The sequence below is a fragment of the Salmo trutta genome, chromosome 21 (genome assembly GCF_901001165.1).
Source record: "Salmo trutta chromosome 21, fSalTru1.1, whole genome shotgun sequence".
NCBI classification, from domain to species: Eukaryota; Metazoa; Chordata; class Actinopteri; order Salmoniformes; family Salmonidae; genus Salmo; species Salmo trutta.
This window is the reverse complement of record NC_042977.1, coordinates 15,016,906-15,044,073: the sequence shown is the minus strand read 5'-3', so window position 1 is coordinate 15,044,073 and position 27,168 is coordinate 15,016,906. Positions and strand designations below refer to the sequence as shown.

The 27,168-nt window shown below is 45.2% G+C and overlaps 1 protein-coding gene across 1 annotated transcript in view; it reads left to right on the top strand.

Annotated features, from left to right (window-relative positions):
• The window catches only part of LOC115156772 (protein phosphatase 1L), a 28,517-nt gene extending 4,922 nt beyond the window's left edge, over positions 1–23,595 (top strand). The window contains exons 2-4 of the mRNA XM_029704445.1: positions 13,060–13,234; positions 17,015–17,176; positions 21,873–23,595. Of these exons, the coding sequence (XP_029560305.1) occupies positions 13,060–13,234; positions 17,015–17,176; positions 21,873–22,225 (690 nt within the window). The 3' untranslated portion in view covers positions 22,226–23,595. The remainder of the gene's footprint in view (positions 1–13,059; positions 13,235–17,014; positions 17,177–21,872) is intronic.
• Positions 23,596–27,168: the final 3,573 nt, after the last annotated feature.

The window sequence follows — 27,168 nt, the reverse complement described above, 5'->3', positions numbered from 1 at the left end:
CTGTTGTCCTGATTAAAGAAGCAATAAAACTGTCCTTCTTTAGACTAGTTGAGTATCTGGAGCATCAGCATTTGTGGTTTCGATTACAGGCTCAAAATGTCCAGAAACAAATAACTTTCTTCTGAAACTCGTCAGTCTATTCTTGTTCTGAGAAATGAAGGCTATTCCATGCGAGAAATTACCAAGAAGCGGAAGTTCTCTTACAACGCTGTGTACTACTCCTTTCACAGAACAGCGCAAACTGGCTCTAACCAGAATAGAAAGAGGAGTGGGAGGCCCCGGTTCACAACTGAGCAAGAGGACAAGTACATTAGAGTGTCTAGTTTGAGAAACAGACGCCTCACAAGTCCTCAACTGGCAGCTTCATTAAATAGTACCCTCAAAACACCAGTCTCAACGTCAGCAGTGAAGAGGCGACTCCGGGATGCTGGCCTTCTAGGCAGAGTTGCAAAGACAAAGCCATATCTCTGTCCAGTGTCTGTGTTCTTTTGCCCATCTTAATCTTTTCTTTTTGTTGGCCAGTCTGAGATATGGCTTTTCCTTTGCAACTCTGCCTAGAAGGCCAGCATCCCGGAGTCACTTCTTCACTGTTGACGTTGAGACTGGTGTTTTGCGGGTACTATTTAATGAAGCTGCCAGTTGAGGACTTGTGAGGCGTCTGTTTCTCAAACTAGACACTCAAATGTACTTGTCGTCTTGCTCAGTCTTGCTCTATTCTGGTTAGAGCCAGTTTGCGCTGTTCTGTGAAGGGAGTAGTACACAGCGTTGTACTTCTCTGGCAAGAAGCACTGCTGACTGGTGTAACAACAGAAATCGTACAAAGTCGAAATAGCTCATGGAAGACCTCTTTATAAGATTCTAGAAACACAACAAAGTCAAGGAGAGTAGACGGTCTTTCCCTTCCACTTTTCTCTCCTTTCAAGAAGCCGCTTGGTTTGATGAACCTCATGTTTGGGGTCCTCTAAATCTGACTCAAAGGTCTAAGCAAAGGCAAACAGACGCTCCTCATTCAAGAATGTTGTACTCTTTGGGTTGAGAGACTGGACCCCTTGCGTTATCTCGCAATTCTTCTTAGAAAAATGCCTCTGCAGCTCAGCTGTGAGACTGTCAAGCACCTGATAAAAGATAGCTCTTTGGAAGCTCTCACCATCACTTTGGTCACTATTTTTCTGTCCTACAGTGCTCATCATCAATGAGTCGTGAAATCTTAAGCTGTCTTTTACACACTTTGTACACATATTTTGCAGTGCTCTGCAATCTCTTCAACCGCTTTCCATAGTTCTCCAAAGTAGCGCTCACTTCTGTAGTCCTGTAATGTGTCTGTAAGGGCACCTACTAGATCCACAGCCCTTGCTAGGTCAAGAGAGCTTGATTGGAGCATGTCAGAAAGACATTTGGCATCACCAAGCACTTTACAAAAGGTAACCAAAAGCCCTATGAAATGTAAATCTGAGACAGAAGGCCCCTTGCCTCCACTGATCTATCACCACTATTTTCAAGTGTGATATCCTGTAGCACTCTCAGAACTGCTGGAAGCCTGTCCCTCAGATTACGGCATGCCATGTATCTGTATGCCCACCTTACATCCGTAAGTCTCTGTAGTTCCCTGGGCTGCTGCTGTGGATACAGCTCTTTCTGAACTGCAAGCCACTTGGGATGAACGTACGAGCCAGATACAAACTTATAAAGGTTCTGCAGGAGAGCAAAAAAGTGAACTGCCTCAGGCATCGATTTTACAGCATCGACAAGAACCAAATTCAAACAATGTCCATTACAGTGCACATAAAATGCAAATCGTGCACTGTTTTTAATCCGTGCAGACACAGCAGAAGGCTTTCCGCTCATGGTTGGACGCACCGTCGTAGTCTTGCCCCACAAGATAATTTCTGTAGTCCAGACCATGTTTTTCAAGGCAATCAATTATAATTTTTGTGAGACCTGCTGCATCTAAGCTTTCAGCTGCCTGAAAGTGTAAAAGGTTTTCGTGGATGGCCCCTCATAGTACCTCACAACTCTTTTTTCTTTAAATCTTTGGTTTCATCTGCAATGACACTAAAAACGTTACTTTTTTAAACTTCTCTTATTATTTCACTTTGTACCATGTCAGCTAAGCCCTCAAGAACTTCCTTCTGGATTTGGTGGCTTGTGTACTTGCGTACTTGCGTTCATCCTTTTCTCTATGAGAGGGTCACGCTTTGCAATTTCTTCTAAGATTGTCAAAAGAATGACCCTTGTTGTGAGAGTCACCAGACTCTCGATGACCTCTCTGCTCTATATTTTGAGTGATAGTTAATAGGAGCACATCTGCATTTGTTTTAATATAAGTACAGTTTTCCTCCACTTTCTTTTTCTGGTCTTCATTTAGGACATCTAACATTGAGGAGTTGCTGTCAATAGCCCTTTTATGCTGATTCCAAGCATACATAGCATTGATATGATGCTCGGCCTTCGAATGGAGCTTAAACCCAGAATCTTTAAACAGAGCCTTTTTCCAGTTACAAAAACCTGACTGTGATGTGAAGGCAGATTCAGGTGTATTGGGTAGAGAAAAATGCCTACAGACGAAACAATAAGTTGAATCTTGACTTACAGAATATTCAAGCCATGAATTGTCCTTATACCAGGAATTTTTTAAAGCCCTTTTCCTAGTACCATGCTGAATTCTGGGAAATGTTTTCAAACACGGCTATACAGGACCCTCTTCTCTGGATCTTGAAATGTCTGAAATACACGTTAAATAATGTGTCATATCTCTATGGAAATGTATAATTAAGAGATCCACAAGATTAGATTCTAACAGCTGCTAACTAAAATGTGTAGTTTAAAGTATAGGCCTGGCCTACCATTGGGTCCTCTAGGAACAGAAGTCTGATATCTCTCCCTTTCTTTTCATGTTTAATTGACCCTATGCAAAAATAAGACAGTCTATGGTTACATCTAAGCATACAATTACCCACATTTTAGTCCTATCTCAATCTTAATTACAAATCCCTATTATCATAACTGTACCTTAAAATCAACTACCAGCCTAAGTTACTAGTTAGATCATGGCTAGCCCTACTTTGCAGTAAGTAACTTAGCTAGCTATAATTTCTTACACCTTTGCGATAGCAAACAGGCTATCAGCAAATTGTGGTCATCTTTTGAGTAACATTAACAGATTGATAATAACAATTGTTCGTTTTGAGTTAAAGTACGAAAATCTAACTGAGTTAATGGATTTCAAATTGCTGAATGTTAACTTGCTGAGCACTGACAACTGTAGCCTACTAGTTACCCCACATTAGCTAAACATTTGCATACTGTAACTTACGACACTGCACTAAATATGTGTGTATTACTAGCACAGATGTAAACATAATGTTAGGCTAAATTGGGAACCGATCTCTCTTATCTGATTAACTGTTTGTTAATGGAGCCAAAGGTCTAATGTTAACTTACACAGCGACTCAATTTTCGTAACAGTTGTTCAGGAAACCTAAACCCAATGCTAAACCTTAAAACTTACTTCAAATATGATGCTTTCGCCAATCGCGAAAATATTCTCTCTTCTGTATGTTCTTCTTATTCTTCTGTATCTCGCAACCTACTTTATTCTCTCGACCTCGATTTGAAAAATGTGCTGCCGAATGTCAAAATGCTTCTTTCAACAAGAGGTGAAATGAGATGTCAATCAGCATCAAACTGCCAGTAGCGAATGACATTTTGGGGTGGCACCCGGGGTGGTCAATCAGATGTCAGGGGTGTCCAATGCCACCCCAGACACCCCTCTGGCTCCGCCCCTGTGCACCGGGGCCTCCCACTCTTTCTATTCTGGTTAGAGACCGTTTGCCATTTACAACATTAACAATGTCTACACTGTATTTCTGATCAATTTGATGTTATTTGAATGGCCCAGAAATGCTTTTCTTTCAAAAACAAGGACATTTCAAAGTGACCCCAAACGTTTGAATGGTAGTGTACATATGAGATGGGTAATGTAAGATATGTAAACATTGTTAAAGTGGCATTATTTAAAGTGACTTGTGATCCATTTATTAAAGTGGCCAATGATTTGAGTCTGTATCTAGGCAGCAGTTGGGTTAGTGATGGCTGTTTAACAGTCTGATGGCCTTGAGATAGAAGCTGTTTTTCAGTCTCTCGGTCCCAGCTTTGATGCACCTGTACTGACCTCGCCTTCTGGATGATAGCAGGGTGAACAGGCAGCGGCTCGGGTGGTTGTTGTCCTTGATGATCTTTTTGGCTTTCCTGTGACATCGGGTGCTGAAGGTGTCCTGGAGGGCAGGTAGTTTGCCCCCAGTGATGCGTTGTGCAGACCGCACCACCCTCTGGAGAGCCTTGCGGTTGAGGGCGGAGCAGTTGCCGTACCAGGCGGCTCCCTCTGCTGTTTCCTGAAGTCCACGATCATCTCCTTTTGTTTTGTTGACGTTGAGTGCCTTCATGGGTACAGGGACAATGGTGGCCATCTTGAAGCATGTGGGGACAGCAGACTGGGATAGGGAGCGACACTTACATAGCTATTATACAAACACTTTTACACACTCTTACACGGGCATTTTAGAAGTCACAAATGCCACTTTAGTTTACTCATTAAGTATGGTGACTGTGTCTTTCTTCACAAATGAAAATACTAAAAGATTTATGTTGATGAGGAGTTCTCTTAGGGGTTTGTCCACCATGCATGCATTGTAAGATGAGACCCACATTAGACCTTATATTGACTACAGAAGAGAGGTATTGAAGTCTGCCATTTTGAGGTTCATGTGGTAGTCGTTAATCCTCTCTGCTTTTTATCTTTTGGTAATGCTCATCTCCTGTAGCCTAATAATTTAGTCCACAAACTGTTGGCATCATCTTCAGGCAGATTTTACTGTGTTCTCTATGTTATTGGCTCTTTTCTTATGATAAAAAAAAAACGGATTAAAAAAACGTTTTATTTTGTGTTGTATTACCAGGCTTATATGTACACTGAAAACGAAAGGAAGTTCAACCTACATCACCTTTCAGCCATTAGTAGTACTATGTCAGTCATGCTATTCCTTATCTAAATAGGTTGGCTACTTCCTGTTAATACAAGGGACCTCCTTGGCCTTAAGGCTTTGAATAGGGTTGTTGTTGTTGTGTAGTGAAGGCTGGAGGGAGTTTGATTGGGCATGCTGTTTACATATCTCTCTGTACCTTTCTGCCTATTCCTGTCTGGTCCCCCATCCCTCTGTGGGCCAATTACCACCCCTGCTGTGTGTGTGTGTTTTCTGTGGTCATGGTGACAGAGTGACATGCATTAGCTATTACTCTGCAGGCTGGGCTACTTTGACCTTGTTCTCAGTGGGATTTTTGCCAGAAACACACAAATCGGAGTCCACACACACACACACGCACAAACTTAACACATAACAAATTCCAGAACTGCAAATGTTAAATCCGTCCCAATATAAAATAAATAAATAATGAACCGAAGATCGTCATGCTCCTCTGATGCTTTTAAAAGCAGACCACGTGGTTCGTTGTATACACACCATGTTCATTTATTTGCATCAGTGTGTCAATGTACCGACTCCAACTTCCTTGCCTGGTTTGGTTTACTAGAGACGGTTATGTGGAAACATGGAAGACGCCACGCTGTAACTATAAAGGTGTCAGGTTCCCCTGGATGCCTGTGATCTGCTGGTGGTTGGTGAACGTGACTTAGGCCTCCTTGATCATGTGAGGGAAATGTTCTGTTTTATGGATCAAATCAATGCTACTTCCTAATCACTAATTAGATGGGTTCGTGCAGGTGACGGACTGATCGCGTATGGAGGAATCCTCACTGTCACTGATCCTCAACTTGGCAGTCGACCAGAATATTGCTATGGGAACAACCGAGTTGTCTCAAGTAATGATAATGATGAATTAATTATGCTAAATCATGCAAATATAACTTGTCTGTGTATAGCTGTATATAAGACAGCTGCTGGGACTGCCCCAACAGAGCTTCTGATAGACCTGTACGGTGTGCAGAGTTTGTTGTAACCTCTCCAGCTTGCTGATAATAAAAAGTGATTCATTTTAAGATTGGCTTCAGGTGTCCCTTGTGTTGAATGTCCACCACAATCTGTTGGCAGAAGTCTCTTGGTAGTTCCCATCCATCTTTTTCATTTGGAGTGGAATTCTTTGTGTCTCGCCTGTCTCTTTGTCACGAAAAGAACCTGGCCAACTCCCGTACCAAACATTCACCTGCCTCTTTCCTCGGCTACTCTTGTGACATGAAGCGAACAAACCGAACCGTAGTTCTTTCACCATTTAGAGGCTGGAGCTTGGTGCACCAGCATCTGAGAGTGGTAGGCGGCTCTGTTGACCTAATGCTTAGGTACACTGTGCCCGGGCTGGCCACATAGGCAATAAACCTGGCTGTCAGCAGCTGGGAAGAGTGGTCCTGCAGCAGGACCAAGGAGTTGAGCCCAGAGTACCACAGGAGAGAGTTGTCAATGTCTACATGAGGCAGGTCCCATTTAGGGTATCAGTATAAAGGGGATCAGTGATAGTGAGGCGGTCCGCCTGAGAAATAACTAAATCAAATAAAATCAAAGTTTATTTGTCACGTGCGCCGAATACAACAGGTGTAGACCTTACAGTGAAATGCTTACTTACAAGCCCTAACCAACAGTGTGATTTTTAAGTTAAAAAAAGGTATTAGAAACACAATAGATAAGTAAAGAAATACTAAATAAAAACAAAAAATTACAGTAGCGAGGCTATGTACAGGTACAGAGTCAATGTGTGGGGGCACCGGCGAGTCTGGCTAATTGAGGTAATATGTACATGTAGTTACAGTTAAAATGACTATGCATAGATGATAAACAGAGTGTAGCAGCAGTGTAAGAGAGGGGTTGGCGGGGGGGTGCTTTGACACAATGCAAATAGTCTGGGTAGCCATTTGATTACCTGTTCAGGAGTCTTATGGCTTGGGGGTAAAAGCTGTTGAGAAGTCTTTTGGCCATAGACTTGGCGCTCCGGTACAGCTTGCCATGCGGTAGTAGAGAGAACAGTCTATGACTGGGGTGGTTGGGGTCTTTGACAATTTTTAGGGCCTTCCTCTGACACTGCCTGGTGTAGAGGTCCTGGATGGCAGGCAGCTTAGCCCCAGTGATGTACTGGACTGTACGCACTACCCTCTGTAGTGCCTTGCGGTGGGAGGCCAAGCAGTTGCCGTACCAGGCAGTGATGCAACCAGTCAGGATGCTCTCAATGTTGCAGCTGTAGAACCTTTTGAGGATCTGAGGACCCATGCCAAATCTTTTCAGTCTCCTGAGGGAAAATTGGTCTTGTCGTGCCCTCTTCACGACTGTCTTGGTGTGTTTGGACCATTCTAGTTTGTTGGTGATGTGGACACCAAGGAACTTGAAGCTCTCAACCTGCTCCACTACAGCCACATAAATGAGAATGGGGGTGTGCTCGGTCCTCCTTGCCCTGTAGTCCACAATCATCTCCTTTGTCTTGATTACGTTGAGGGATAGGTTGTTATTCTGGCACCACCCAGCCAGGTCTCTGACCTCCTCCCTATAGGCTGTCTCGTCGCTGTCGGTGATCAGGCCTACCACTGTTGTGTCGTCTGCAAACTTAATGATGGTGTTGGAGTCGTGCCTGGCCATGCAGTCGTCGGTGAACAGGAAGTACAGGAGGGGACTGAGCACGCACCCCTAAGGGGCTCCAGTGTTGAGGCTCATCGTTGCAAATGTGTTGCTACCTACCCTCACCACCTGGGGGCGGCCCGTCAGGAAGTCCAGGATCCAGTTGCAGAGGTAGGTGTTTAGTCCCAGGATCCTTAGCTTAGTGATGAGCTTTGAGGGCACTATGGTGTTGAACACTGAGCTGTAATCAATGAATAGCATTCCCACGTAGGTGTTCCTTTTGTCCAGGTGGGAAAGGGCAGTGTGGAGTGCAATAGAGATTGCATCATCTGTGCATCTGTTTGAGTGGTATGCAAATTGGAGTGGGTCTAGGGTTTCTGGGATAATGGTGTTAATTTGAGCCATTACAAGCCTTTCGGAGGACTTCATGGCTACGGATGTGAGTGCTACGGGTCTGTAGTCATTTAGGCAGGTTACCTTAGTGCTCTTGTGCACAGGGACTATGGTGGTCTGCTTGAAGCATGTTGGTATTACAGACTCAATCAGGAACATGTTGAAAATGTCAGTAAAGACACCTGCCAGTTGGTCAGCACATGCTCAGAGCACACGTCCTGGTAATCTGTCTGGCCCCGCAGCCTTGTGAATGTTGACCTGTTTAAAGGTCTTACTCACGTCGGCTACGGAGAGCGTGATCACACAGTCGTCCAGAACAGCTGATGCTCTCATGCATGCCTCAGTGTTGCTTGCCTCGAAGCGAGCATAGAAGTGATTTAGCTCGTCTGGTAGGCTTGTTTCACTGGGCAGCTTGCAGCTGTGCTTCCCTTTGTAGTCTGTAATAGTTTGCAGGCCCTGCCACATCCGACGCGCGTGGGGACATATTCCATTCTGTGCTAGCAAAACAGTCCTGTAGTTCAGCATCTGCTTCATCTGACCACTTTTTTATAGACCGAGTCACTGGTGCTTCCTGCTTTCATTTTTGCTTGATCAAGAGGACATAATTATGGTCAGATTTGCCAAATGGAGGGCAAGGGAGAGCATTCTACGCGTCTCTGTGTGTAGAGTAAAGGTGATCTAGAATTTTTTTCCCTCTGGTTGTGCATTTAACATGCTGATAGAAATGAGGTAAAACTGATTTAAGTTTCCCTGCATTAAAGTCCCCGGCCACTAGGAGCGCCAGCTCTGGGTGAGTGGTTCCTGTTTGCTTATTTCCTTATACAGCTGACTCGGTGCGGTCTTAGTGCCAGCGTCCATCTGTGGTGATAAATTAACAGCCATGAAAAAAATAGATAAACTCTCTTGGCAAATAGTGTGGTCTACAGCTTATCATGAGCTACTCTACTTCAGGTAAGCAAAATCTAGAGACTTCCTTAGATTTCGTGCACCAGCTGTTGTTTAGAAATATACACAGACCCCTCGTCTTACCGGAGTGTGCTGTTCTGTCTAGCCGGTGCAGCGTATATCCCGCTAGCTGAATGTTTTCCATGTCGTAATTCAGCCCCGATTCGGTGAAACATAAGATGTTACAGTTTTTGATGTCCCGTTGGTAGGATATTCGTCATCGTACCTCGTCTAATTTATTGTCCAATGATAGTACGTTGGCAAGTAATATTAATGGTAAGGGCAGATTTCTCACTCGCCGTCGACGGATCCTTACGAGGCACCCCGCCCTGTGTCCTCTATACCTGCGTCTCTTTCTCCTGCCAATGACGGGGATTTTCGCCTTGTCAGGTGTCTGAAGTACATCCTGTGCTTGTTGAAGAAAAAATATTTTGTCTAACCTGAGGTGAGTGATCGCTGTACTGATATCTAGAAGCTCTTTTTTGCTGTAAGATACGGTTGCAGATGCATTAGGTACAAAATAAGTTACAAATAACGTGGAAAAAACACTAAATAGCACAATTGGTTAGTCACCCGTAAAATGGCTGCCATTTCTTCCGGCGCCATCTTCAACTAAGAGAAGGTTGCACAACATCCTGACTAGTGCCAGAGACACGTCAAGAGAAGCACACGCAGTAGACTATAGACCACTGAGTGAATGAGTTATAAGAACATGCATACAGGAATGTGTTGTGGAACTTTTTGTCAGAAGGGGGCCGTGTGTTGAATTAACTTATCCGGAGCTGAGCTCTTTTGGCAGGCATGTGGTGAGAGTAACAGAGGAAGTGTGTTAGTTTGAGAAAGCATGTGTATGTTTGTATGCACCAAACCCAACAGGCTCAGACGGCTAAATGTTCACCTTTTCAGTATGAACCTTAAGTTACCCAAGTCTCAGGAATTAAGAAAAATCTTCCACTCTTCCGCCTTCAAGTCGCAGGAGGTGTTTGTGTTCAAGGGCTTTTTTCCAAATAATTTTCTGCAAGTTGGTAAATATAAATGTTTGCTTGTCCCCCAGTATCAAATGGAGCGAAATGTCTCCAAAACAAATATCTGTGTACAGAACAGCTTGTTCCAAACTGAGCAGTGTGTCCATAAACTACAAATATGTTACATATTCTCAACTCTCTTTCTTTTTTCAACCTTTTAACAGTCCTTCTTTTGACCAAAAGGTAAAAAGGCCAGTAAAGTAGCAGGAGCCTATCTCCTGTTTCTCTAATGTGAGACAACTTGATGTACAAGTACACCCCCCTGGACAGGATGCTAGTCTATCACAGGACCTAACCTCCAGTCTCTCTCCTTAATGCTGAACTTCTCTCTGAAAGGTTTTCTACCAAATAAAGTTGAGTCTACAGCCATGAAGACTGCATTGACTTTTACATGGCTCAGTCATTTGGGCTCTTGGATGGGTAACTACTGTTCAATGCTCCCGGAGGGAGAGAGGGAGGGAGGGAGAGGGAGAGAGAGGGAGGGAGGGAGGGAGGGAGAGAGAGAGATTCTGATAATTTATTTATACCATTTCACCCCCCTCTCCTTTTCTCTCTCAAATGAATCTGCTCCTATAATTATCACTGTGGGTGAAATGAGTTTGTTAGTTAATATCTCATCTGCCTCGGTTAATTGGATGCCTTGATTACAGGACTGATGAAAACACAACAACTGTTGATTGCAAAGTGTAACGAATATGCAAACGACATGAGCGTTGGAGCCTCAGGTTTGAGAGAGTTTTGAACGGCTCTCTACTGAAATATTTCTGAACGTCTAGCAGCTGAATTAGTGTTCAGTGCGGCGAACACGATCCCAGGAGAAAGTAGGGAGCAGGGGAAATAAGGAAAGGGCTTGAAAAGGAGAGCAGGGAGGAATGGAGAAGAAGAGAGGTTGTTGAATAATTAAGCACAGAACACCTGTTGAACCATCCTTCATTTTCTCGTTCACCTCTCAGACCAAAGAATAACCACTAAGATACTGGAAACCATCCTCTTAATGTCAATCCAACTAATATCACATTTTTTACTTGCGGTGAAACTAAGAGGATTTACTGTGCTTACCTGAGTAAGGTAGCCTTGGCGGGTAGGAGCGTTGGGCCAGTAACCGGAAAGGTTGCTGGATCGAATCCCTGAGCTGACAAGGTAAAAAAATCTGTCATTCTGCCCCCGAGCAAGGCATTTAACCCACTGTTCCCGGGCGCTGATGACGTGGATGTTGATTAAGGCAGCAACCAGCACCTCTCTGATTCAGAGGGGTTGGGTTAAATGCGGAAGACACATTTCAGTTGAATGCATTCAGTTGTACAACTGACTAGGTATCTTCCTTTCCCTAGTACACAGTAATCTCAATATACAGAGTCTTTTTAACATCATCACTGGAAACCAATGTTAACCTTCATGCGCACTGTAGAGCTCTTCCCATGGTAATTGATTAGTCATTATTAACTATTATAAACTGGGTGGTTCGAACCCTGAATGCTGATTGGCTGACAGCCATGGTATATCAGACCGTATACCAGGGGTATGACAAAACATTTATTTTGACTGCTTTAATTACGTTGCTAACCAGTTTATAACCAGTTCAATAAGACAAATCAAACTGTATTTGTCACATGTGCCGAATACAACGAGTGTAGACCTTACAGTGAAATGCTCACTTACAAGCCCTTAACCAACAGTGCAGTTCAAACCCTCGGGGGTTTGTGATATTTACATATTATTATTATTATTATACATTTTTTGGGGGTGATATATTGGCAATATACCACGGCTAAGGACTGTGTCAAGGCACTCTGCGATTCGTTGTGCCTAAGAACAGCCCTTAGCCGTGGTATATTGGCCACATACCACACCTCCTCGGGCCTTATTGCTTAACTATACCATGGCATTGTTTACCGGCAAATGTGTTAAATTATAGCCATGGTATAAAAATGATAATGAACTCGGGGCTCTATGCGTTTTCTGGAAAATAATGCAACTCCGTGGAAAGTCAGTTCCACCCTGCTAGCGCGTCGTGGTACACACCTTCCACGTCGTTCATTATGTTCCATAGAACACACAGCCTCTCGTTGATTATCCCTCACCCAATTCATTCCTGAACAGCCAGGCATGATTAATTGAAATTAGCAACTCAACCAAGTGTGCGTTTGGGCACGCATATTGAAAAATCTTACAAATAGCCTCCGTTCACTCAGTGCTGTATGTAAACACATTAATTATGTGTAGACATACTGCCATATACATTGAAACCATTTCTACACTGTATATATAAAATGTGCTTGGTCAAATATAACTTCTATGGTCCTGCACTATGTATAGATTTTTGTTTAGATATGCTCTTGAAAAGTACTGGGTCTTACTGTAAATAATGAATAGGCTCCCTCTAGTCTTTATGAATATTTCTGGTAGCTCCTAGAAAGCGTTGGTGTCTTTGAGTGTCATGTCATGCCTTTGGCGTGCATAAAAAAATAGTGTTTTCAACTTTGTATTTTGGGGTCAAGTCTATTTCAATGTATTTAAATTTGACAAACTTGTTTTGACTTTCAGTTTAAATTGAACCATGATATAAACGGACATTTTGAAACTAAACATCTGATACTTTGTTTACCTTGGCAGCTATCTCCCGAGTGGCGCAGCGGTCTAAGGCCCTGCATCTCAGTGCTAGAGGTGTCACTACAGACCCTGGTTCGATTCCAGGCTGTATCACAACCGGCTGTGATTGGGAGTTCCATAGGGAGGCGCACAATTGTCACAGCGATGTACGGATTAGGGTTTGGCTGCTGTTGACTTGCCTAGTTAAATAAAGGTTTAATATAAAATCTCCTGTTTGGGCTCTTGTAAAAGATGGCCACATAGAGTGTCTATCTCAAGGCCACCATTAATTTACTTAGAATACTGCTGAATATAGACAATAATCATGTACGTCTTTCAAACGTAACAAAGTTGAGTCTGGATGAATTTGGCTATAAGAAAAAAAGCTAACATTCTGTACTTGTAACGGCACGGCGTTGTATCAACAAATCGTTGGAATGTCGACCAGTCAAATAACTGAAATTCAACCAAATAAGGGAAATTCTTCTCTCTCTCAGGCTGCAGCTGACTACGTGAAGGCCCACTTGCCCGAGTCTCTGAGGCAGCAGCTGCTGTCCTATGACAGGGAGAAGAGGGAGGGCGTTCTCTCCTACCACAGCATCCTGGAGCAGCGCATCCTGGCTGTGGACCGAGACATGGTGGACAAGCTCTCCGCCAATCATGACGAAGCAGGTGAGGGACCGTATGAGTGCTGACCTAAGATCAGTTTTGCCAATAATTAATAAGATTACATGTACAGGGGGAACCTGATCCTAGATCAGCACTCCTACTCTGAGACGTTTTGTGAATACGAGCCCAGGTGTCACACATTAAAAAGGTGGCAGCAATGGGGGAGGGGTTAAGACAGTAGGTCAGATAGTTATCTTCAGTAGGAAATGAAAATATGTGTTCTTATTGGACAAGTTAAGGTAGTACCTACCTGTTTCACTCTGTTTTCCACCTATTGAACATAACCCAGGTTAAGACTGGTCAGAGTGGCCCCTCTCTGTAAAACATCCTAATGACGTTCTGCGTAGAGAAAACAGAAAGACAAGGAACACTTTTTATAAATGTAAAGCACTTTTTAGATGTTTTACAGATTTTGTCTGTGAAGAAGAAATGCCGTATACATCAAATGTTGTATTATTTGTTATGGCGGACGTGAAATGTCTCCATGTAGAAGGTCAAGACACAAAGTCAGTGTCGTTACCCTTTGTTGCCCTGGGAGATTTATTGTCAGCCCTGAGAAATGGATTAGATGCCTGTACTGGAAACAGTACCTTATAAATCACTGGATTTCCAATGGAAGAGGAGGACAGGGGCAGAATGAAAAGGTGAACCTTTGTCAGATAAGTTATTAGGGCTAGGAATAGCATTCACTCCTCTTACTCGGATGCTTTCATTGTTATGATATACACCGAGTGTACAAAACATTGGGAACACTTTCCTAATATTGAGTTGCACCCCCCTTTGCCCTCAGAACAGCCTCAATTCATCAGGGCATGGACTCTACGAGGTATCTAAAGCATTCCACAGGGATGCTGGCCCGTGTTGACTCCAATGCTTCCCATAGTCGTGTCAAGTTGGCTGGATGTCCTTTTGGGTGGTGGACCATTCTTGATACACACGGGAAACTGAAAAACCCAGCAGCGTTGCAGTTCTTGACACACTCAAAGCGGTGCGCCTGGCACCTACTACCATACCCCGTTTAAAGACACTTCAATCTTGTGTCTTGCCCAATCACCCTCTGAATGGCGCACATACACAATTCATGTCTTAATTGTCTCAAAGCTTAAAAATCCCTCTTTACCCGGTCTACTCCCCTTCATCTACGCTGATTTGAAGTGGATTTAACAAGTGACATCAATAAGGGATCAGAGCTTTCACCTGGATTCACATCAAATCAAATCATCAAATTTATTTATATAGCCCTTCGTATATCAGCTGAAATCTCAAAGTGCTGTACAGAAACCCAGCCTAAAACCCCAAACAGCAAGCAATGCATGTGAAAGAGGCACGGTGGCTAGGAAAAACTCCCTAGGAAAAACTCCCTAGAAAGGCCAAAAACCTAGGAAGAAACCTAGAGAGGAACCAGGCTATGAGGGGTGGCCAGTCCTCTTCTGGCTGTGCCGGGTGGATATTATAACAGAACATGGTCAAGATGTTAAAATGTTCATAAATGACCAGCATGGTCAAATAATAATAATCATTGTAGTTGTCGAGGGTGCCACAAGCACGTCCGGTGAACAGGTCAGGGTTCCGTAGCCGCAGGCAGAACAGTTGAAACTGGAGCAGCAGCATGGCCAGGTGGACTGGGGACAGCAAGGAGTCATCATGCCAGGTAGTCCCGAGGCATGGTCCTAGGGCTCAGGTCCTCCGAGAGAAAGAAAGAAAGAGAGAATTAGAGAGAGCATATTTAAATTCACACAGGACACCGGATAAGACAAGAGAATACTCCAGATGAAACAGACTGACCCTAGCCCCCCGGCACATAAACTACTGCAGCATAAATACTGGAGGCTGAGACAGGAGGGATCACATGGTCAGTCTATGTACATGGTCAGTCTATGTCATGGAAAGAGCAGGTGTTCTTAATGTTTTGTACACTCAGTGTATATACACTGGCGTTCAGTATTGCGGTTGATTAGCAGAATAGGATACACATATTGTATTCTGAGAATGAGAAACACAGGTGAAAAATGTATTCGAATTAACTTAAAGGGACAACACATTAAAACAAATCGAAGTTGGTGAAATGTTTTCAGTACTTCACAGTAGTGTAATATCAAAATAGATCCACGTCCCAGGCCATCGGTTGTGTAGATCTAGCTATGGTTTTGGAATGTAATGTCCCTTTAAAAAAAAAATATATACACTGCTCAAAAAAATAAAGGGAACACTTAAACAACACATCCTAGATCTGAATGAAATAAATAATCTTATTAAATACTTTTTTCTTTACATAGTTGAATGTGCTGACAACAAAATCACACAAAAATAATCAATGGAAATCCATTTTATCAACTCATGGAGGTCTGGATTTGGAGTCACACTCAAAATTAAAGTGGAAAACCACACTACAGGCTGATCCAACTTTGATGTACTGTCCTTAAAACAAGTCAAAATGAGGCTCAGTAGTGTGTGTGGTCTCCACGTGCCTGTATGACCTCCCTACAACGCCTGGGCATGCTCCTGATGAGGTGGCGGATGGTCTCCTGAGGGATCTCCTCCCAGACCTGAACTAAAGCATCCGCCAACTCCTGGACAGTCTGTGGTGCAACGTGGCGTTGGTGGATGGAGCGAGACATGATGTCCAGATGTGCTCAATTGGATTCAGGTCTGGGGAACGGGCGGGCCAGTTCATAGCATCAATGCCTTCCTCTTGCAGGAACTGCTGACACACTCCAGCCACATGAGGTCTAGCATTGTCTTGCATTAGGAGGAACCCAGGGCCAACCGCACCAGCATATGGTCTCACAAGGGGTCTGAGGATCTCATCTCGGTACCTAATGGCAGTCAGGCTACCCCTGGCGAGCACATGGAGGGCTGTGCGGCCCCCCAAAGAAATGCCACCCCACACCATGACTGACCCACCGCCAAACCGGTCATGCTGGAGGATGTTGCAGGCTGCAGAACGTTCTCCACGGCGTCTCCAGACTCTGTCACGTCTGTCACGTGCTCAGTGTGAACCTGCTTTCATCTGTGAAGAGCACAGGGCGCCAGTGGTGAATTTGCCAATCTTGGTGTTCTCTGGCTAATGCCAAACGTCCTGCACGGTGTTGGGCTGTAAGCACAACCCCCACCTGTGGACGTCGGGCCCTCATACCACCCTCATGGAGTCTGTTTCTGACAGTTTGAGCAGACACATGCACATTTGTGGCCTGCTGGAGGTCATTTTGCAGGGCTCTGGCAGTGCTCCTCCTGCTCCTCCTTGCACAAAGGCGGAGGTAGCGGTCCTGCTGCTGGGTTGTTGCCCTCCTACGGCCTCCTCCATGTCTCCTGATGTACTGGCCTGTCTCCTGGTAGCGCCTCCATGCTCTGGACACTACGCTGACAGACACAGCAAACCTTCTTGCCACAGCACGCATTGATGTGCTGTCCTGGATGAGCTGCACTACCTGAGCCACTTGTGTGGGTTGTAGACTCCGTCTTATGCTACCACTAGAGTGAAAGCACCGCCAGCATTCAAAAGTGACCAAAACATCAGCCAGGAAGCATAGGAACTGAGAAGTGGTCTGTGGTTTCCACCTGCAGAACCACTCCTTTATTGGGGGTGTCTTGCTTATTGCCTATAATTTCCACCTGTTGTCTATTCCATTTGCACAACAGCATGTGAAATGTATTGTCAATCAGTGTTGCTTCCTAAGTGGACAGTTTGATTTCACAGAAGTGTGATTGACTTGGAGTTACATTGTGTTGTATAAGTGTTCCCTTTATTTTTTTGAGCAGTATATATATTTCTCCCACTCTTAGGCACTACATGTCTGGTGGCCCTGCTATCAGACCGGGAGCTGACGGTGGCCAACGTTGGGGACTCGCGGGGTGTGCTGTGTGACAAGGATGGGAATGCGGTGGCCCTGTCACATGACCACAAGCCCTACCAGCTCAAAGAGCGCAAGAGGATCAAGAGGGCAGGTGAGCGGAGCGCTGCATGGATCAAAAGGACCACAACGCTATGGGGACGTTGTAGAGACGTTTGTGTCAAACCTAGCTAAACTGTAAATACTACAGAGTGAAGTCACGCTAAATTTCACAGGGCTGTTTTAGAACGGAACTAAAAAAGCATTTTGAATGAAAAAATCTCACTTGAAAATGCTTCTCAGTCCAGCACCAGTGCTGTCAAAATTCAGTTTTTTCTGTGTTTCCAAACCTCTCTGCCAATAACATCTAGTTTTCCCTTCTCAAGTCAGACCACTCCCAGACAGTCCTAGCAAAATTCTTGCTTCAGAAATAGTGTTTTGCTAAAAAGCAATTTTTCTTTCTTTTTGACCATTTTAATGGAATGCACTTAATTTTTACCCAGAAAGGATTTGATATTGATAATAAAAATCTGCTGCATTGGGCCTTCAAACTGTCCAGGAAACAAACTGTCACAGAAACAAAACACACATACATTTCCTTGGCTGTGGCAGGCAGTGTATAATTATCCTCATAAAATGTTTCCCACATTTCAGCAGATCACAATGGCACGCTAGGATGAATCACTAGAATGAATCAGTGTCAAACAGAGAGACGAAGAATTGCAGCCTTGAGTCGCCACCTGTTGGCCCTCTTTGGAAATGCAAACAGTGATGTCTTATCAAATCAAATCAAATTGTATTGGTCACATACACATATTTAGATGTTATTGTGGGTGTAGCAAAATGCTTGTGTTCCTAGTTCCAACAGTGCAGTAGTATCTAACAATTCACAACAATACACACAAATCTAAAAGTAAAAGAATGGAATTAAGAAATACATAAATATTAGATCGAGCAAAGTCGCATTGGCATTGACTAAAATGCAGTAGAATAGAAAACAGTATATACATATGAGAAAACTAAAGCAGTATGTAAACATTATTAAAGTGGCCAGTGATTCCAAGTCTATGTATATAGGGCAGCAGCCTCTAAGGTGCAGGGTTGCATAACCAGGTAGAAGCCGGCAAGTGATGGCTATTTAACTGTCTGATGGTCTTGAGATAGAAGCTGTTTTTCAGTCTCTTGGTCCCAGCTTTGATGCACAGGTACTGACCTCACCTTCTGGATGATAGTGGGGTGAACAGGCCGTGGCTCGGGTTGTTGATGTCCTTAATGATCTTTTTGGGTAGACCGCACCACCCTCTGGAGAGCCCTGTGGTTCGTTGGCAGTGCAGTTGCTGTACCAAGTGGTGATACAGCCCGACAGGATGCTCTCAATTGTGCATCTGTAAAAGTTTAAGGGGGTTTTAGAGGCCAAGTCCCTAAAATTTCTTCAGCCTCCTGAGGTTGAAGAGGTGCTGTTGCACCTTCTTCACCACACTGTCTGTGTGGGTGGACCATTTCAGATCATCAGTGATGTGTACGCCGAGGAACTTGAAGCTTTCCACCTTCACTGCGGTCCTTCGATGTGGATAGGGGTGTGCTCTCTCAGCTGTTTCCTGAAGTCCACGATCAGCTTCTTCGTTTTGTTGACGTTGGGTGAGAGGTTATTTTCCTGGCACCACTCTCTCAGGGCTCTCACCTCCTCCCTGTACGCTGTCTCGTCATTGTTGGTAATCAGGTCTACTACTGTTGTGTCTTCTGCAAACTTGATGATTGAGTTGGAGGCGTACGTGGCCATGCAGTCATGGGTGAACAGGGAGTACAGGAGGGGGCTGAGCACGCACCCTTGTGGGGCCCCTGTGTTGAGGATCAGCGAAGTGGAGGTGTTGTTTCTACCTTCAACACCTGGGGGCGGCCCATCAGGAAGTCCAGCTTAATGATGAGCTTGGAGGATACTATGGTGTTGAATGCTGAGCTATAGTCAATGAACAGCATTCTTACATAGGTATTCCTCTTGTCCAGATGGGATAGGGCATTGTGCAGTGCGATGGTGATTGCATCGTCTGTGGACCTATTGGGGCGGTAAGCAAATCGAAGTGGGTCTAGGGTGTCAGGTAAGGTGGAGGTGATATGATCCTTGACTAGCCTCTCAAAGCACTTCATGATGACAGAAGTGAGTGCTATGGGGCGGTAGTCATTAAGTTCAGTTACCTTTGTCTTCTTGGGTACAGGAACAATGGTGGACATCTTGAAGCAAGTGGGGACAGCAGACTGGGATAGGGATAGATTGAATGTGTCCGTAAACACACCAGCCAGCTGGTCTGCGCATGCTATGAGGACAAGGCTAGAGATGCCGTCTGGGCCAGGAGCCTTGTGAGGGTTATTAGCTCTGACAAATGATAGGAAGCGCTAATACAGTGAGGGGGAAAAAGTATTTGATCCCCTGCTGATTTTGTACGTTTGCCCACTGACAAAAAAATGATCAGTCTATAATTTTAATGGTAGGTTTATTTGAACAGTGAGAGACAGAATAACAAAAAAATCCAGAAAAACGCATGTCAAAAATGTTATGAATTGATTTGCATTTTAATGAGGGAAATAAGTATTTGACCCCCTCTCAATCAGAAAGATTTCTGGCTCCCAGGTGTCTTTTTATACAGGAAACGCGCTGAGATTAGGAGCACACTCTTAAAGGGAGTGCTCCTAATCTCAGCTTGTTACCTGTATAAAATACACCTGTCCACAGAAGCAATCAATCAATCAGATTTCAAACTCTCCACCATGGCCAAGACCAAAGAGCTCTCCAAGGATTTCAGGGACAAGATTGTAGACCTACACAAGGCTGGAATGGGCTACAAGACCATTGCCAAGCAGCTTGGTGAGAAGGTGACAACAATTGGTGCGATTATTCGCAAATGGAAGAAACACAAAAGAACTGTCAATCTCCCTCGGCCTGTGGCTCCATGCAAGATCTCACCTCGTGGAGTTGCAATGATCATGAGAACGGTGAGGAATCAGCCCAGAACTACACGGGAGGACCTTGTCAATGATCTCAAGGCAGCTGGGACCATAGTCACCAAGAAAACAATTGGTAACACACTACGCTGTGAAGGACTGAAATCCTGCAGCGCCCGCAAGGTCCCCCTGCTCAAGAAAGCACATATACATGCCCGTCTGAACTTTGCTAATGAACATCTGAATGATTCAGAGGACAACTGGGTGAAAGTGTTGTGGTCAGATGAGACCAAAATGGAGCTCTTTGGCATCAACTCAACTCGCTGTGTTTGGAGGAGGAGGAATGCTGCCTATGACCCCAAGAACACCATCCCCACCGTCAAACATGGAGGTGGAAACATTATGCTTTGGGGGTGTTTTTCTGCTAAGGGGACAGGACAACTTCACCGCATCAAAGGGACGATGGACGGGGCCATGTACCGTCAAATCTTGGGTGAGAACCTCCTTCCCTCAGCCAGGGCATTGAAGATGGGTATTCCAGCATGACAATGACCCAAAACACACGGCCAAGGCAACAAAGGAGTGGCTCAAGAAGAATCACATTAAGGTCCTGGAGTGGCCTAGCCAGTCTCCAGACCTTAATCCCATAGAAAATCTGTGGAGGGAGCTGAAGGTTCGAGTTGCCAAACGTCAGCCTCGAAACCTTAATGACTTGGAGAAGATCTGCAAAGAGGAGTGGGACAAAATCCCTCCTGAGATATGTGCAAACCTGGTGGCCAACTACAAGAAACGTCTGACCTCTGTGATTGCCAACAAGGGTTTTGCCACCAAGTACTAAGTCATGTTTTGCAGAGGGGTCAAATACTTATTTCCCTCATTAAAATGCAAATCATTTTATAACATTTCTGACATGCGTTTTTCTGGATTTTTTGTTGTTGTTATTCTGTCTCTCACTGTTCAAATAAATCTACCATTAAAATGATAGACTGATAATTTCTTTGTCAGTGGGCAAACGTACAAAATCAGTAGGGGATCAAATACTTTTTTCCCTCACTGTGTATCATGTGCTGGATTTGGTCAGTGGTGGAAAAAGTACCCAATAGTCATACTTGAGTAAAAGTATAGATTCCTTAATAGAAAATTACTCAAGTAAAAGTGAATGTTACCCAGTAAAATACTACTTGAGTAAAAGTCTAAAAGTATTTGGTTTTAAATATACGTAAGTTTCACAAGTGAATTGAATTGCTAAAATATACCTAAGTATCAAAAGTAAAAGTATAAATCATTTCAAATTCCTTATATTAAGCAAATCAGGCGGCAGCATTTTCTTGTTTTTAAAATGTATGGATAGCCAGGGGCACACTCCAATACTCAGACATCATTTACAAACTATGCATTTGTGTTTAGTGAGTCCGCCAGAACATAGGCAGTAGGGATGACCATGTGTTCTCTTGATAAGTGCGGGAATTTCATCATTTTCCTTTTCTGCTAAGCATTCAAAATGTAACGAGTACTTTGGGTTGTCAGGGAAAATGTATGGAGTAAAAAATACATAATTTTAGGAATGTAGTGAAGTAAAAGTTGTAAAAAATATAAAAAGTAAAGTACAGATACCCTGAAAAACTACTTGAGTAGTACTTTCAAGTATTTTTACTTAAGTACTTTACACCACTGGATTTGGTAAATATAATATTTATAGATATATAGATATTATGTACTTTGACTAGGATACAGACAATTCTATGCTCAGTCTGCACTTTTTTCTGTGTTGTTTTCTGTGTACACAATGAATGACCAATGAATGACCAATGTCCATAACAAAGTTACAGATAGTTTAATTGAATTGCATTGCACTTCCATTCCTTCACCACCAGGGGGCTTCATAAGCTTCAACGGTTCATGGCGAGTCCAGGGCATCCTGGCCATGTCTCGCTCGCTGGGTGACTACCCCCTGAAGAACCTCAACGTGGTCATCCCCGACCCTGACGTGTTGACCTTTGACCTGGACAAGTTGCAGCCCGAGTTCATGATCCTGGCGTCGGACGGCCTGTGGGACGCCTTCAGCAACGAGGAGGCGGTGCGCTTTGTGCGCGAGCGCCTGGACGAGCCGCACTACGGTGCCAAGAGCATTGTGCTGCAGTCCTTTTACCGCGGCTGCCCAGACAACATCACTGTCATGGTGGTCAAGTTCAAGAGTGGTCCTGTGGGGAGCAGGGCCGGGGAGTAGAGGTGGTGATGAGGTCACAATGTCATGATAGGGTCATCATTATTGTTATGTTATAGATTGTCTCTTCTCCCTTGTTGATGGTGTAGCAAGCGATCAACCTGGGGAGGATCGGGAACTGTTGCAACCTGGATACCTGGCATTCTCTTTGACACACATGTACACCTACACCCAAAACGATTTGTTTTCATTTCTGACCATAACTTTTGGATAGATACACATTTTTGTTTGATATATGGATTTTACTCTGAAGCTGGAGTGCTAGATCGTCCTGACACGCATATACGTACACACACACACTTCCGTCTCACACGTTGGCATTCAGCATGAACACTAATCTCATCCATTCAGTCTTTACTGACCCACAACTGGAGATCACCCCTTCTGCATCAATGAGAAGATGACTCTCTGACTCAACCAGCACTGCATACTGTGATCTACTGTTCTCTACCAACAAACAACAGCAGTGTGCTCTACTGTCAAAGGACTGACACTCTCCTAAAGAGAAAAAAATAATTTTAAAAAGTACCTTTTTGAGACTTTTATTTTTGTGGAATGATAAGCCCTTATATCAGCCCATAAAAATACTGTAAGTCCTTGGTCGTATACAGGATCAAACCCTGACTTAGCTCCAGCCATTGCCTTTTTTTGTTAACAGTCTTACCAAGCCTGATGTATAGTTACTCTATTATGGTACTGGACCTGTATAGGATATTTGTTTAGCCTATCCATGTTTGGGAAAGATCTGTGAATGTTAACACCCAGGTGTTGGTGCTTCCGTCGGAATCGACTGATTCAAAGGTTACACAGCTGAAACAGGAAGGCTAATTGCCAGTAATATGCAATACGATTGGAGTGAATACTGATGTGTTAATAAGGTCAGGATCATGTTAGAGACGAAGGATGGCCAACTTTGCTCCGAGAGTAGCAGCAGTGTGTGCAGGGTTTCATTCCAGCCCAGCACACCTGATTCAAAGAGTTTTAAGTAATAAAGACTGCACACACTGGTTATCCAGGAACAGTTGGCCATCCTTGTGTTAGTTTTACTACTGTACTACTGTATTGAATACTACAATTACTACTGTATTTCATAGGTACATTTTATGCTTGAAATTATGTGGCAAGCCTTTTATAATTTAACAATGTACCTTATTTGCCTTATTTATTGTTTCCGTTTTAATATTATTGCCAAAATAAAACAAATACAGCTGTTTATTGTTGACCTTTACACATGCATAAGTCGATAATGTAACAACAAGCATCACTTGTAGACAGCTCACCAACAAGTCACTCATATACTCTGCCAAACACAAAATGTATGACTTTGCTGAATACAGTCTGTCAGTATTAAAATTCAATGCTACCTTGTGAAATGTTTTTGTTGTTCTTATTCTTGCCAATTTAAAAGAGAATGTGCAGAGAGTTAGCTGCAACTGCCCTCTCAGATATAACACGGTCAATTACTTATAAAATATGTATATTGGGTCCAATTACAATTTAGGCCTATTTTAATTGTATAAGATAGCAAAAATAATAAGTAATTGAAATCTCGATTCACAGATTTGACCTCTGTTGCCTATTCATGTATAGCCATGTGTATGTGCAGGGTCGGCCCATAAGCGAGTGCACCAACATTTTCAATGACGTAATTTAACTATACTTTTTTATGTACCATGAACACAACCAAAAAAATCACTTCAAAAAGTTGCTTACCATCGCACATTCATCCAAAATAATTCCAGCATCCGAACAGTGTGTAGCGGGGTGCGTAATTGGCGGCAGAGAAGTCAGGCGCAGGAGAGCAGAACTGGGTAATAACCGGAGATTTACTAAGCAAAACCAACGGCATCCAGAACAAAAAGATAAATGGGCACAAAAATAACCCGTCGTGCGCTCATGGGGAATGTGCACAAGCACTACAATAAACAATCCCACACAAAGACATGGGGGGGAACAGAGGGTTAAATACACAACAAGTAATTGAGGGAATTGAAACCAGGTGTGAGGAAAAACAAGACAAAACACATGGAAAATGAAAAGTGGATCGATGATGGCTAGAAAACCGGCGACGCCGACTGCCGAGCACCGCCCAAACAAGGAGAGGACCCGACTTCGGCGGAAGTCGTGACAGTAACCCCCCCTTGACGCGCGGCTCTAGCAGCGCGCCGACGCCGGCCTTGGGGACGACCCGGAGGGCGATCCGGACAGAGATCCGGACAGAGACGGTGGAACTCCCGCAGCATTGAAGGGTCCAACACGTCCTCCACCGGAACCCAGCACCTCTCCTCAGGACTGTACCCCTCGCACTCCATGAGGTACTGGAGGCCCCTCGCCCAACGCCTCGAATCCAGTATAGAGTGAACGGAGTACGCCGGGGCCCCCTCGAGGGGGCGGAGGACATTGAGGGGGCGGAGGACGAGGGGGCGGAGGAACCTCCCGCACCTCAGACTCCTGGAGCGGGCCAACCACCACTGGCCTGAGGAGAGACACATGGAACGAGGGGTTAATACGGTAATCAGGGGGAAGCTGTAACCTATAACAAACCTCATTCACTCTCCTCAGGACTTTAAATGGCCACACAAACTGCGGACCCAGCTTCCGGCAGGGCAGGCGGAGGGGCAGGTTCCGGGTCGAGAGCCAGACCCGGTCTCACTGCGGTGACGGTCTGCTCTGGCTTTCTGGCGCAGCACGGCCGCTGGAGGTGAACATGGGCGGCGTCCCATGTCTCCTCCGCGCGCCTGAACCAGTCGTCCACCACAGGAGCCTCGGTCTGACTCTGATGCCAAGGCGCCAGAACCGGCTGGTACCCCAGTACGCACTGGAAGAGGGAGAGGTTAGTGGAGGAGTGTCGGAGCGAGTTCTGAGCCATCTCGGACCAGGGCACGAACGCTGCCCACTCTCCCGGCCGATCCTGGCAATACGACCGCAGAAACCTGCCCACATCCTGGTTCACTCTCTCCACCTGCCCATTACTCTCGGGATGAAACCCCGAGGTAAGGCTGATCGAGACCCCCAGACGTTCCATGAACGCCTTCCAGACCCTCGAAGTGAACTGGGGACCTCAATCAGACACTATATCCTCAGGCACCCCGTAGTAGGGCCGTAGGGAGACCGGGCAAAGGGAAGAGACGGCAGGACTTAGAGAACCGATCCACAACGACCAGGATCGTGGTGTTCTCTGTGAGGGGGGAAGGTCAGTAAGAAAATCCACCGACAAGGCCGTTGTGGAATGGGTAAGGGGTGTAGCTTCCCTCTGGGCAGGTGCCTAGGAGCCTTACACTGGGCGCACACCGAGCAGGAAGAAACATAAACCCTCACGTCCTTGGCCAAGGTAGGCCACCAGTACTTCCCAACTAAACAGCGCACCGTCCGACCAATCCCAGGATGACCAAAGGAGGGTGACGTGTGGGCCCAATAGATCAACCGGTCACGGACAGCAGACGGAATGTACAGACGCCCCGCGGGACACTGGAGAGGAGCGGGCTCTGCACGAAAGGCCTGCTCAATGTCTGCGTCCAGCTCCCACACTACTGGCGCCACCAGGCAGGATGCGTGGAGTATGGGAGTGGGATCCATGGGCCGCTCCTCTCTGTCATACAGTCGGGACAGTGCGTCTGCCTTCACGTTTTGGGAACCTGGTCTGTAGGAAAGGGAAAAAACAAAACGGGTGAAAAACATGGCCCACCTTGCCTGGCGAGGGTTCAGTCTCCTCGCTATCCGGATGTACTCCAGATTGCGGTGGTCAGTCCAGATTAGAAAAGGGTGTTTAGCCCCCTCAAGCCAATGTCTCCACGCCTTCAGAGCCTTGACAACAGCCAACAGCTCCCGGTCCCCCACGTCATAGTTTCGCTCCGCCGGGCTGAGCTTCTTTGAGAAGAAGGCACAGGGGCGGAGCTTCGGTGGCGTACCCGAGCACTGAGAGAGCACGGCTCCTATCCCAGCCTCAGATGCGTCCACCTCCACTATGAACGCCAAAGAGGGATCTGAATGGGCCAGCACGGGAGCCGAGGTAAGCAGAGCCCTCAGGTGACCAAAAGCCCTGTCCGCCTCAGCCGACCACTGCAAACATACCTGGCCCCCCTTCAGCAGTGAGGTAATGGGAGCCGCTACCTGACCAAAACCCCGAATAAACCTCCGGTAGTAATTGGCAAACCCTAGGAACCGCGGTACTTCCTTTACCGTGGTGGCCAATTACGCACGGCTGAAATGCGGTCACTCTCCATCTCCACCCCCGAGGTGGAAATGTGGTACCCTAGGAAGGCGACAGACTGCTGGAAGAACAGGCATTTCTCAGCCTTGACGTACAGGTCATGCTCCAACAGTCGACCAAGCACCCTGCGCACCAGGGACACATGCTCGGCGCGTGTAGCGGAGTATATCAGAATGTCATCAATATACACCACTACACCCTGCCCGGGCAGGTCCCTGAAAATCTTGTCTACAAAGGCTTGAAAAACTGATGGAGCATTCATCAACCCGTACAGCATGACGAGGTACTCATAATGCCTTGAGGTCGAACTGAACGCCATCTTCCACTCGTCTCCCTCCCGGATACGCACCAGGTTGTAAGCACTCCTGAGATCTAGTTTGGTGAAGAAGCGCGCCCCGTGCATTGACTCAATCGCTGTGGCGATAAGAGGTAGCGGGTAACTGTACCTCACCGTGATCTGATTTAGGTCTCGGTAGTCAATACACGGGCGCAGACCTCCCTCCTCCTTCTTCACAAAAAAGAAACTCGAGGTGGCGGGTGAAGTGGAGGACCGAATGTACCCCTGACGCAGGGAATCGGAGACATATGTTTCCGTCTCCGCCTGTGAGAGGGGATACACATGACTCCTGGGAAGTGCAGCATCTACCAGGAGATTTATTGCACAATCGCCTCGTCGATGGGGTGGTAATTGAGTCGCATTCTTTTTGGAGAAATCGGCATATTCAGGGGGAATGCG